General features: G+C 43.9%; 1 protein-coding gene across 1 annotated transcript in view; it reads right to left on the bottom strand.

The window, feature by feature from the left end:
- NEK10 (NIMA related kinase 10) overlaps positions 1-13035 on the bottom strand; it is a 147070-nt gene that overhangs the window by 58925 nt on the left and 75110 nt on the right. The window contains exons 24-25 of the mRNA XM_059664119.1: positions 2051-2180; positions 1062-1132 (exon numbers count right to left, since the gene is read on the bottom strand). Coding sequence (XP_059520102.1) covers positions 1062-1132; positions 2051-2180 — 201 coding nt within the window. The remainder of the gene's footprint in view (positions 1-1061; positions 1133-2050; positions 2181-13035) is intronic.

A 13035-nucleotide genomic window follows, 5' to 3' on the forward strand; every position in this document is an offset into this window, starting at 1 on the left:
ATGAGAATTTGACTCAGCTCAATGGGGCAGAGAAGTCATCTTGGGCCAACTTAAGTACTTAAAATGGTCCAGAAATAACAATCAGCCAGATAAATGAGAGTCATTTATTCGTACAACCAGTATTCAATTAGTTAAGGGTCTACTACACTGTGCCAGTCATTGCTTTGGGCACGGAACAGCTGTGAGCTAAACTGAAGAAGTCCCTGCTCTTGTGGAGTCTGGTGAGGACAGAGAGACAATAAAGAGACAAGTCCGCATACACAGGCACAACACGTCAGGGGGATAGGCGCTGCGAGCTTTAGAGAGCAGGAAAGGGCACGAGAGGGTGCAGAAAGGCTGTGGGGCTGGCTTCCTGACACAGGACAGCTCAGCAGAAACCCAAGGGACATGAAGGCCTGTGCCATGCATGCTTCAGCGAAGAGAGTTCCAGAAAGAGGGAATAGCAAGGTCAAAGGTCCAAAGGGAGAGAAAAGAGGAAAAGTGGGAGTGGAGAGGAGCGGGGTCAGCTGGGACAAGCCCTGTAGGGTCAGAACTTTGCAAAGGGATAATGCCTTGCATTAAACTCCTACTATATTGCTAGCTAGAAAAATTCTTCCCAACTTTCTTTGAAAATGTATTATACAATACAACATTACTAATTTAAAAACAGAAATGAAAAATGCTTATAATTTTATCTAACATTACCTTTTTCCATTTCATATATTCCTGTCCAGCCTTTTTCCACATTTATGCCATATTTTTAAGCCTTTTGTCATAGTTATAAACAACTTTACATCCTGCTCTACTTAGGTTCATACTGCACGTGTCTTACAAGTAGAAACAAAGCACTCAGAATCATCATTCTAGTCTAGTGGTTGTGTAATATTTCAAGTGAATGTACTACTTCCTCTTGGACATTTCATGGCTTTCAAATGGTCACTATTATTGATGATGCAAAATACTTTTCTAGGTTTAGATTATTTGGGAGCACTCCCTCCGCATGAATATTTACAAAGGAAATCCTTGTACATGTGAGGTATTTCTTGAGGATCCTGTATGTTCAAAGTTGGGAGCCTAATTACCTGCTGATGGTATCTGTCACTTTTTCAGAGTAGATGCCTTCTGGCACTGGCTCATACACCGCCTCCACTATCTGCAAAACAAACGCAGTGGAGTGACCGGAACGAAGGGACATTGATATTTTTGAGCAGTAGTGCTTGGCCACCACCCGAGAGTTACCCCGTAAGCATTGTAACTTTGTGCACAAATTCTAATCAGGAGCAAAAGCAATCCAACAAATACAAAATTGACATCAATTAAATAGTTCTTTAGCTTGGAATTATGTTCTTCAAGCTGAGCTAAAGTTAACCTCAGATTCATATGAATGATGTGGAGGATAATATAATATGTTATGTTATGTTGGATCGTGGGTAATCCAAACTTCAATTAAGAATAACAGACCAAACTGCAAAGGGAAGGTGGGGGTAAGTGGGTAGGTGGATGCGATCAACCAAAGAATTTAAAGAATTTGTGTACATATATGCATAACCCATGGACACAGACAATAGGGTGGTGAAGGCCTGGGGGGTGGGGGGTGCAGAGAAGAAGGGCGGGGGGGGGCAGCTAGAAGGGGCCAATGGGGGGGAAAATGGGACATATGTAATACTTTCAATAAAGATTTAAATTAAAAAAGAGAATAGACCAAAAAGTAATTTGATATATTTATTTTATAATTTTCTATTATAAATAAAGGCAATTATAGGGGAAAATGTGCCATAGCACATGATGTAGATTTAGAAGAAAGGAGGAAAAATAAACTGGAGCATGTGGTTAATAAAACTATGCCTGCTGCCTGGCTGGTGTGGCTCAGTGGTTGAGCTCATTGATGTTTCTATCTCTCTATCCCTCTCCCTTCCCTTCTCTCTAAAAATCAATAAAAACATATTTGGGGGGAAAAATCAATGCCTGCTGTTAATTGACAGTTTTAGTGATGTCACAAGGTTCTATTTAAGCAGAAAAGGAGTGGCATTGTCAGCAGCAGGAGGTCCTGTTGCCTCCCACGCTTGCTTACTTTTGTAGCCAGGGAGAGCATGTTGGAGCTGTAGAAGGGCGGGTTCAGCGTCGCCATCTGGTACAGGATGCAGCCTGCAGCCCAGACGTCAGCCTTCTCCCCGTACGGCTCACTCTTCAGTACCTCAGGGCTGAACGAAAATGAGGATGTTAATGACCCTGAAAAGCGGAGAGGTCAGTTCAGAAAGAAGTCCAATTTTTAAGCTATAGTTGGAGATACAAGGGGAAAACAAGTGAAACTACTTATCAGTATTTCAAGTACAAGCATTAAAAAGTACCTTTGAATTCGCCCAGACTTGGATGAACCACAAGCACAAGCAAGCGATTTCATTTCAAGCACTAGACTCCAGCTGACCATAAACACTGCCTACCAGGTGTCCAGGGAAGTTATTATTTCCAGAAACCACCACCTCTCTGTGGTGGATGGAATCCCTGGCCCCCATTCCTTTCTGTTCTGGAAGTTTTGTACATCTCACCCTGGCCTCTTAGTAGGCAGTCTTTGTTACCCACTCCTGCCTCTGGCTGTGATTGCGCCTCCTGGCTCTGGCCAATGCCATGTGGAAGGGACCGTGCACCAGATCAGGTCTCAGTCCAAACAGGTTCAAGGGCTTCCATTTGTCCCTCTAGGAGCTTCTAGAAGAGGATTACCCAGGTAGCTGCTGCCTCTCCGGCCTGAGCCCGTCATAAGACACGTGGAGCAGACGTGGCCCAGACAACCCATAAACCTGCAGCCTGAAGCAGAACCAGCCCGGAAGACCCAGGCCTGTGAGTCTGACAGTAAATGCTTGTTGTCGAATGCCATTAAGGTTTTGCGGTGGTTTCTAACGCAGCATTTTTATGGGAAAAACTAACTGATACAGCACTTTCCTTTGCTATTCAACTTAATGTATAAAATAGGTGGAAAACTACATTTAAATACGTTGCAGGAAATGACAACACCCATCATGTCAGCTTCTCTGAAATTGTGTTTCCGATCTGGACAAGGATGCTGACAGCCTTTAAACGAAGTTAAGCTGTGAGGGGCATGTTTGACATGTTTTTTTTTTTCTTTTTAATGTGGATGAGAATGTTGTCCCCTTAGATATTTTGGACTAATAGAAGTTTCCTCTATCATATTTGTAGAATGAAATTCAGCAAAGTGTCAAACCCACACACCCCAAATAGAGTAGCTTGATAATTCAGTCCTGCAGCATAGACTTAGGACTGTGCTAAGCCCTCTAAATTAATGGAGTGGGGATCAATGGTTAACTTGGACAGTAAGTTAAGGTTTAAATATATTGATAAATCAATGTCAGAACAGAGTAGGTATAATTCAGTACGGACTGCTAAGAATAACCAAGGAGCCGCTATTCTTGTGCTATTATGGGGAATCCCTGGTGTAAGATTCCCATTATGTATTTGCAGAGGAAAGTGTGACTCCTAGTCCCTGAGCTAAGCATTGTCATATTTGGTGCTTTTGAATTCAATCACATGGCAAAAGGGGGATCGGGGTGATTTGCAGGGTCCTGCTGGTCCCAAGCGACTAAAAAGGTGTCCCTTGTGACCACCTGATCAACTGCTCACATTGAAAAAGACATGCCTTACAGGAAATAATGTCCTCAAGAGGAAGGTGCCCTTGGCTCCCCACAGATAAATTTCTCATGTTTTTATCTACTGAGAACGCGAGAGATGTGCTTTCTGTTTCCAAGAACTCATGAAGCAGATGTTCTGTGCCCACCAGGGCCCCAGGGCCCTTCTCCAGTCACTCTCCACAGCAGCGTCTGCACTTCTCTGCAGGCAGTTCATTTCTCCTCAGAAGATAATTCCTCAATGTGGGGGGAAAACACTTGTAAGAATAGAGTGTACTCCGTTTACTTTTCTCACCATTACATCTCCTCCTCCTTCTCACTGGAGACCACAAACTCCTCCTGTTCCCAAAGGTGTGCCCCCTTTCCACAGGCTTCGGGGTCCTCCCATCTAGAGAGGGAGCCTGCCTCTCCACCCCTCCGATCTTGGCTGGACCATATGATTTGCTTTGGCTAAGGAAGCGTCAGTAAAAGTGATGCAGAGAGATACTTGGAAAACACCCTCTTTGGAACTCACTCTCTCTTTCTGCTCTTGAAAACCCTATGAATGCAAGCCATTGGCAACCATATGAGCGCAGTCCCTGCTGGGACCAGCCCGCAGTGTGTTGGGAGTGGGGAGAGGTTATTATAAACCACTAAGTTTTGAGATAGGTTGTCAAAGTTGTCTGATATAATAGCTTTCATCAGATTCTCAACGCTGTCCAGGGGGTACCTCAAAAAGACCAAGAATCACTTCGCTGGAAGAGAAAAAGAAAAGAGAGACAAACAACACAGTTGCTAACGATCACTTTGCTTCTGGGATCCAACTTCAATTAATCTCTAAGCTAAGAGTTTCAGAATTACAACTAAAAGTAATGACAAACTGGAAATAGAATCTGATATTTAGAAGACACAACAAAATGTTCTGTTATACAGTCTGAACTTTGTCCCCCAAATTGTATATGCTGCAGTCCCAACTCCCAGTACCTCAGAATGTAACCGTGATTAGAGAACTGGTATATAGAGGAGGACTGAATTAAGAAGATGCCATTAGGATGGGTCCTGATCCAATATAACTAGTGCCCTAAGAAGAAGAAGAGACACCTGGAATGTGTGTACACAGAACCACATGTGAAGAGGCAGCAGGAGGGCGGCCACGTGCAAGCCAAGGAGAGAGGCCTCAGAGGAAAGCAAATCTACCAACATCTTGATCTTGGACTCTAGCCTTCAGAACTGTAAGAAAATAAATTTCTGTTCTTCAAGCCACCCTGTCTGTGTTATTTTGTTACAGGCCCTGGCAAACTAATGCAGGTTTTCTGAGAAAACCAATAAATTAAAAAATTTCCTCAGAAAATACTAATAAAAGGACTCTGAGGAGTTTGGGACATAGTTAAGACTAAATGTTTGGAGACAAGTTTCTCTTATTGAAATAACTCACCCCACAATATTTGCTTCACTGAGTCAAGATAGAAAAGGGATTTTTGCATCTCCCAACAATGTATTAATCTCAGTCTATTAAAAAGTACATTTAGTTCCCTGGTTCTGGCTATCAAACATTCATCTCCCTAGACTGCCTTCAGAACACAGGAGAGAGAACTAACTTATCATTGTTAACTGAAAGAGAGACTAAAATGTAAATTCCGAAAGAATAGAAACCATCTGTCTGAGAACACAAGATCCGCTATTTGCTCAGTCAAGAAGGCAAAAATCCATATGAATTCATGAGGATAAAAATCTGAAGTGACGTAATTAATACTATATGCCAATAACTACAGTTTATTTAGACCGAAAAGTAAATTGTGCCGTATCTCGGAATGATTCCACGTAGAGCATTTAGCATTATAGGATGGCCAAAACACACACATGCACGGTGGGTGTGTGTGCACATATGCGTGCATGTGTGTGTGCCTGTCAGTGCATGTTTATGGCTGCTGAGGTTGGGTAAAATGATTCTGAGAAATGGCTCAGACAACAATCACTATGGCGGGATGGAAGGCAATGAAAATCAAAGGGGATGTGGGAAGCTGGGAAGACTCAGGGGGAATAAGTGCCTGGGTGCATTTTCTGGGAAGGAGTGAGCAAAATGATATTCAGGCACTTGGTGAGATGAGCAGAGCTCAGCAAAAAGGACTCTAGGCAGAAGGACACCTGTAGTTGCAAGATCCATCCATGTTCTGATATTTTCCTATGAGGGCCTAGTCTTGAAAGTACCTAAAGGTGTTGATGGACTATGTCTAGTCCCACTGGAGCCACAGAAGTTAGGGGGCATTCTGATCAGCCCAGTGGTGCTCTCCTCTATGGAGGCAGGAAGGACTGAACTGGAGAAGGGACAGAAAGAATGAGTCTCCATTAATGCAGTGGCCAAGGAAATGGGAGAAGAGGAAATCCCCAGGACTGACTGCACATGGGGAGGAGGAAAAGGGAAGGGGAAGACCCTCTCATCTTTCAGGCTCCCGAGTTTCCGGCTTGGGTGACGGGGTGATGAACACACACTACAATATGCCGTGTGTGTTCATAGGGGGGACTAGCAGAAGCTAGATCTATTTGGAGTGCACTGATTCATGCCTCAGAGAGCCACAGTTAGGGATAGCCAATGGGTAACACCATTCTGGAAGCTGTTAGACTCGTAAAGCCCTATCCTGACAGGTTCTCTAGCCAGCACCACTGAAATATTCTCAACTCACAGATGCCTGGTGCCATTAGGCAGATAATTACAGAGATTTGATATCTAAATAGATTTAGGTTTGTTCTAAACACAAAGTTCTTACAGAGAGAAAGGAGAATTAGATGACACATTCAAGACCCATGGGCATGCCACTGAAGGAAACAGGCCACACCTGTATCATAGATTTTAGAGTCTGCCGGACCTACACTGCATCTAGGGTTGGCAGCCTTAGCCAGTAAAAACCCAGATCACCAGCTAAATTTCAATTACTAAAAATTTGCAACATCTGGGATATATTTATACTAAAAAATACAATATTTGGACATAAACCGAAAAAACTCAGTTATTCATTTAAAATTCCAATTTCATTGGGAATCTTGTATTTTATTCCAGTGGCGATATTCTTTGTGTCCTCTCCTTGGTTAGTGCTCAAGTCATCCTTCTTACAGAAAGGCACATGGAAAGCTGCTTAAGCATTAAATGTGGTTTTCTGCACTTACTTTAGAAAAAAAATAAAGATAGCCGCGTATTTATATTTCTCTAAAAGCATCACATTTCTCTCATCTTGCATACAGATATGTATTGATGTGTTCTAACACCATGAAATCAATGATTAGAAAGTTATTTTAAATATAAGCACTTTAAATATAAACTTTTAAGTATAAAAGTTCTTTTAAATATATATACGTAAAATACATATATGTGACATGTTCAGTCCAGCCCCAATTTTTTCAATGACCATATATTATCTGTAAACATTTTAGTTAAATAATAAGTAAAGTGGACTATGACCCATCAGAATAGCCTCATGAGTTCCATAGGTGGAGGTGGGCCATGACTGGTTTCTAGATGCCAAAATTTCCCCTTGGGTCGCCTGCCTCCTGTGGATTCGGGGGGTGTATTATTCAGACCCCTAAGTAACACTGTATGAACTAGAGGGGCAAGACACTCTAGGTGGAAGAATTATCAATACACTTTCTATGAATGAGTGGTAGATGCTGCTTAAAACGAAAACTGACCCAAATGAAAAAAAGCAAACAAACACTAAAACTGACCCATTATTTCATTGATTAATGCAACACTTCTTTAAGCTAGATAAACGTCTTATGTGGAAGAGCATTTTACTAGAAAATGAAATGTCAAGTTACGTTCAATTTCATCTCCCCACTAGGGTGAGTGAACATTGCACAGATGGCACAACTGATTCTAGATCATTTTATCTGACACTGCAATTTATTAAGATTGAAAAATACAAATGCAAAGTGGCATCATCGTTATTCTACAGAGAAATCTGTCACCTTTCATGGGGGTTGTGACAATAAGTGGGTTAGATAAAAACCAGGCAGCAAGGCAGACATAGTAGTGAGGATGGGACTGTCATATTCATGAATCCTGACGAGGTCTGAGTGGACAAACAAATATTTGACCTTTGGCCTATTCAAGTCGAAGTCAAGTAGGGCAAGAACTTTTACCACTCTCGGTGAAAAAAAGTCTGTAGTGATAACAGTGGTGCCAGGCTGTCTTTTCCAACAGGTCCAGTTTGAGAAAAGTACGTGTGATCTCAAAACACTAGTGGTGGCCTGCTCTCACCCTGCCCCACCCATGTCAATTACATTAACATTTAAATTCTTCTGATCTTGGCTCCTATTTCATGGCAACCCTTATCTAGCACATTTACTCTCTTCATCCCCAAGCAATGCCATCCTTTATCGTATAGATCAGGTTCTACCTATTGCGTGAAACCTTCTCTTACCAAGCCAGCAAACACAGATGGCCTGACACCAAATTCTAAAAGCACTATTGCTCCCTGGTCATATTTTCATTTATTCAACAAATATGTATTGGCCATTTACTATGTGACAGGCACTGTTGCAGGTGTTGGGGACATAGCAGTGAACAGAACACACTAAAAAGAAAAAAATCCCTGGCCACATGGAGCTTCCATTCTACTAAGGGAGACAACTGACATGTAAGTAAATAAATAAAAGTTAATAAGTGCTATGAAGAAAATCATTATTTAAAAGAAAAAGTGTATCTCGCGAGTTACATTTAACTGTTCTGTGGCGTCAAGCAGCTATTTCCCCTTTGGAGGTCTTGTTCTCACCTCCATAAGAAAAAGGTTTGTAAGGCATATTCTTGTTCTGGAATGCTGTATTTCTAAGCATATGGAAATATAACGTCGATGCCTGCCTTATATTCAACATTATATTTAAAATTAGATAGCATTCTACTCGAAAACAAATTGGTGAGCATATCAACAATTTCTGATGAGGTACTACTTTGATAGACTATTAGAAGCTATTTTCTGTTTAAGACTATTAGACAAAATAAAGGGTTTTTATTCTAAAAGAGAGCTAGCACATTTTTCAAAGTCACTCTTTAGAATTCATTCTTATTATTTATAGATTTCTTAGACTGAATCCCCACTGTATTTCCTCATAAAGTGCTGGGCAAATACATCCTAAATCTGCACACTTCCGTGGCTGAAAAAGAAAAAAAAAAATGCATTCCTCTTTCATCTTTTAAATAGACTTTCCATAGTTCCATAACTCTGAATATATGAAAAACCTCTGGCCGTGGCCTCTGACGGCTTTCTCAGGAATGATTTCAGTCTTTCTCACTATCCTCGATAAGTAAACCATTTGCTAAACCCCAACAAAGCAAGCTGTCAATAAGAAGCACAGATCCAGTGTGCTATCAGGAGTACAGAGAAGTTTCTTTCACCCAATGAGTCTTCCCTGAGGCCAATATCTGCCATACGGAAACCCTGCAGAGATGCCTGGGAAGTTGATATGGGGGAATGGGAAGGAGGGATTAAACATGGAAAATCCATGGCCGGAGCATGTTTGATAATGACTGTCTGGTTGACAACGAGCTAAAAAAACAAGAGCATGATATAGCATCGAGTCCAAGGCTACACATGAAGCATCTTTTCAGTAATTTCCCTAAAATCAGAGTGTGGCTTTAAAAATTATAGATGGAATAAAGAAGAAAAAGATTTTCAAGAGCAAAAGAGGAGGAGTTTTAAGCCATGTTTTATTACAACTGCTCTCTACTATCTGTAATGAACATGACAAGGAACATGTTTTCCTTGCCACTTTGTTTGGCTGACATTCTGGTTTGCCATAATTGGCTGTTATCTTTACTACCCTGACTAAAAATTAAGTTGTTTTTTTTTCTAACAAAGCAACTGTCCAGTGCATGACTCTTAGATTTCTGGGCAAAAGTTAAAGAACGAGGGTCCATTTTTGCTACCATTGTACCTGTACTAAATTGCTAATTTCCCTCCTCCTGTTGGCAAGGAGCTAAATGATCTACCTCTACTTCTCTTCTCTTTCTCAAAGTCACTGAAATGGAGGGCCGGCAGCTTTTACTTCCTATTGAAGCTTCGTCCTTGAAAATGTCCATATTCCCAACACTGCTAAAATTCATCTTCATAATCTGATCGTTTATGAAAAGAGTCCCTTCTTCTCTCTTTCAGTACAATAACAGATCTTCAAAACAACGAAATAAAGCACCTTACACAGATCCCAATTTATTGTGTTCCACTCAGGGATTAACTGCTCTCAGTGTAGCCCATGGATGCCAGCTCCGTAGAGAGAATAAATCAACTTAGCAAAGAACCTGGTGGCTGAACGGAATGACCCTGTGAGATATGCTCTTTGTACTTTGTTTCCTTTCTCGTGAAACAGGAAATGCAACATATTTTCAAAATATAAAGCCCAGAATGCCATATTTACTCAAATAATTTATACTCAGCCCTTTCCTCGGATGTCCGCAGTTTAAATGGGGGAAAAACAGAGAAAGTGAAATAAGGATTGTACTTTGTTTTGTTTACCACATTTAGAAATTGTCGCCTTAATTTATTGTACCAACACTGAACAGTTTGGTGCTTTTAAATTGATAACTAGATCTCTTTAAAAGTTTCCTCTCCTTTCTCAAATGCATAAAAAGTATAAACTAACAAGCTTTGTGAATGGATTCATTGTCTGGGAAAGAAAAACAGGTCATTCCCAAGAAAGGTCCAAGAATTCCAGACAGTCATTACAGATTCAGTACCACAATAAGAAATAACAGAAGTGACTGAGGGCTGAAACAAAAACGAGAATTCACAATACTAAATTAAAACAAAGAAAATATTTGAGATAAGCAAACAAAGAAGTATTTAGTACACTAGCCACTTCTCACTGATAAAAGGTACAACTGAAAATAAAGATTCATGACCTATACATATCTGCATTAAATTATATAAAAATAAAGCAGAAGAAATTTTAAAAAGAATTAAAAAATAAAGCAGAAACTATCTACACTAATAAAAGAGAAACATGGTAATTGGCGTACGACCGCTACCCTTCCCATTGGCTAATCCCCCTGTCACTCACAGAGTAGGGCCGAGATATGCAAATTAACTGGCAGCCAAGATGGCGGCCGGCATCCAGGCAGCTGATGCGAACAGGGAGGCTTGCTTGCTTCAGTGACGGAGGACTCCAATGTTCCCCGCCTGACTTCCTGGCCTCTCAGCTGCAACTCTAAGCAACTATGTTGCAAATAAAGAAGCTAAAAAAAACCCAGAAACCTGCTTTACTCAGCGGAGCTTCAGCCAGCCGGACCGCAACATTGTATCAAATACAGACGGTAAACAAAGGCCAGAAACCTGTTTTCAGCAGCCTTGGCCTCAGAGCTAAAGCTGGCCCAGAATAAAAAAAAAGAAAAAAGCAAAAAAGGAGCGGTTGGGAGCTTCAGTCCCAGCCTGAAAACAGCCCTCAGCCCCTCACCCAGACTGGCCAGGCACCCCAGTGGGGACCCCCACCCTGAAGGGTGTGTGACCAGCTGCAAACAGCCATCATCCCCTCACCCAGGCTGGCCAGGCACCCCAGTGGGGACGCCCACCCTGATCCAGGACACCCTTCAGGGCAAACCAGCCAGCCCCACCCATGCACCAGGCCTCTATTCTATATAGTAAAAGGGTAATATGCCTCCCAGCACCGGGATCAGCGGAGCCACGAGGCCTCCTGGCACCGGGATCAGCATGACAGGGGGCAGCGCCCAAACCCTCTGATTGCCCTGCAGCTCTGTGTGTGACAGGGGGTGGGGCCCCAACGCCCCCGCCCCCCACGGGTCCTGCTCTGTGTGTGACGGGGTAGAGCCATAACCTCCCCATTGGCCCTGCCCTGAGTATGAGAGTGGCGGTGCCCCAACCACCTGATTGGCCCTGCTCTGTGGGTGTTAGAGGGCAGCGCCCCAACCCCCCCCCCCCCGACGGGCCCTGCTCTGTGTGTGATGGGGTAGAGTCATAACCTCCCCATCTGCCCTGCCCTGAGTGTGACAGTGGTGGTGCCCCAACCCCCTGATCGGCCCTGCTCTGTGGGTAATAGAGGGCAGCGCCCCAACCCCCTGATCCACCCTGCCCTGAGTGTGACAGGGGGTGGTGCCCCAACTCCCCTATCGGCCCTGCTCTGTGCATGACAGGGGGGAGCTCCCCAACCCCCTGATCGATCCTGCTCTGTGCATGACAGGGTATGGAGCCCCAACCCCCCTGATGGGCCCTGCTCTGTGCGTGACAGGGGGTGGCGCCGCAACCTCCCCATAGACCCTGCCTTGAGTGTGACAGGGGGCGGTGCCCCAACCCCCCAATCGGCCCTACCCTGAGCATGACTGAGGGTGGCATCGCAACCTCCCAATCTGCCCTGCTCTGTGCATTACAGGGGAAGGCGCCCCAACTCCCCAATCGGCCCTGCTCTGAGCCCGACCAGGGGCTGCACCTAGGGATTGGGCCTGCCCTCTGCCACCCGGGAGCAGGCCTAAGTCAGCAGGTCGTTATCTCCCGAGGGGTCCCAGACTGCAAGAGGGCACAGGCCGGTCTGAGGGACCCTCCCTTCCCCCGAGTGCACAAATTTTTGTGCACCGGGCCGCTAGTCCTATATAATAAAAGCCTAATATGCAAATCAACTGAATGGCAGAATGACCAGTCGCTATGACGCGCACTGACCACCAGGGGGCAGATGCTCAATGCAGGAGCTGCTCCCTGGTGGTCAGTGTGCTCCCACAGGGGGAGCACCACTCAGCCAGAAGCCAGGCTCATGGCTGGCGAGTGCAGCGGTGGTGGCAGGAACCTCTCCTGTCTCCGTGGCAGAGGCAGCACTAAGGAGCAGCAAGGCAAGTGGTAAGGAGCAGCAAGCAGGCAGGCAGTAAGGAGCGAGGGGTCCTGGACTGCAAGAGGGTGCAGGCTGGGCTGAGGGACACCCGCCCCCTGTGCATGAATTTCATGCACCAGGCCTCTAGTTATAAATATAAAGACCACTATTATGGACTAAATGTTTGTGTTCCCCCAAAATAGGCATGTTGTGGTCCTAACCTCCAAGGTGAGTTAGGAGGAGGGCCTTTGGAAGATGATCAGGTCATGAAGGCAGAGCCCCCATGAGTAAGATTAGTGCCTTTTCAAAAGAAATCCCAGAAAGCTCTTTTTCCCTTCCAACATGTGAGGACACAGTGAGAAGACGGCCTCTGACATGGTGATCTGCCTCCCTATTTCCCCACTGTTTACATCCTCTGACTTCCCCAACTCTTTCCTCTTCCCATTTACCCGCATCACTGTTGTTATCTCTGTTTTTCACGTGTGACCTGTTATTATTTTATTAGTCAGTCAGACTCACTTCCAAGCAAGTTCTGTCATAACATCTGAAAGGGAGGAAGCTATCGATCCCTTTGCAAAATGCTTACATACTACACAGAACATGGCATGACCATTACACAGAACAGTGGGGTGCCCACCCCAGC

This window comes from Myotis daubentonii, chromosome 14 (assembly GCF_963259705.1).
Source record: "Myotis daubentonii chromosome 14, mMyoDau2.1, whole genome shotgun sequence".
NCBI lineage: Eukaryota > Metazoa > Chordata > Mammalia > Chiroptera > Vespertilionidae > Myotis > Myotis daubentonii.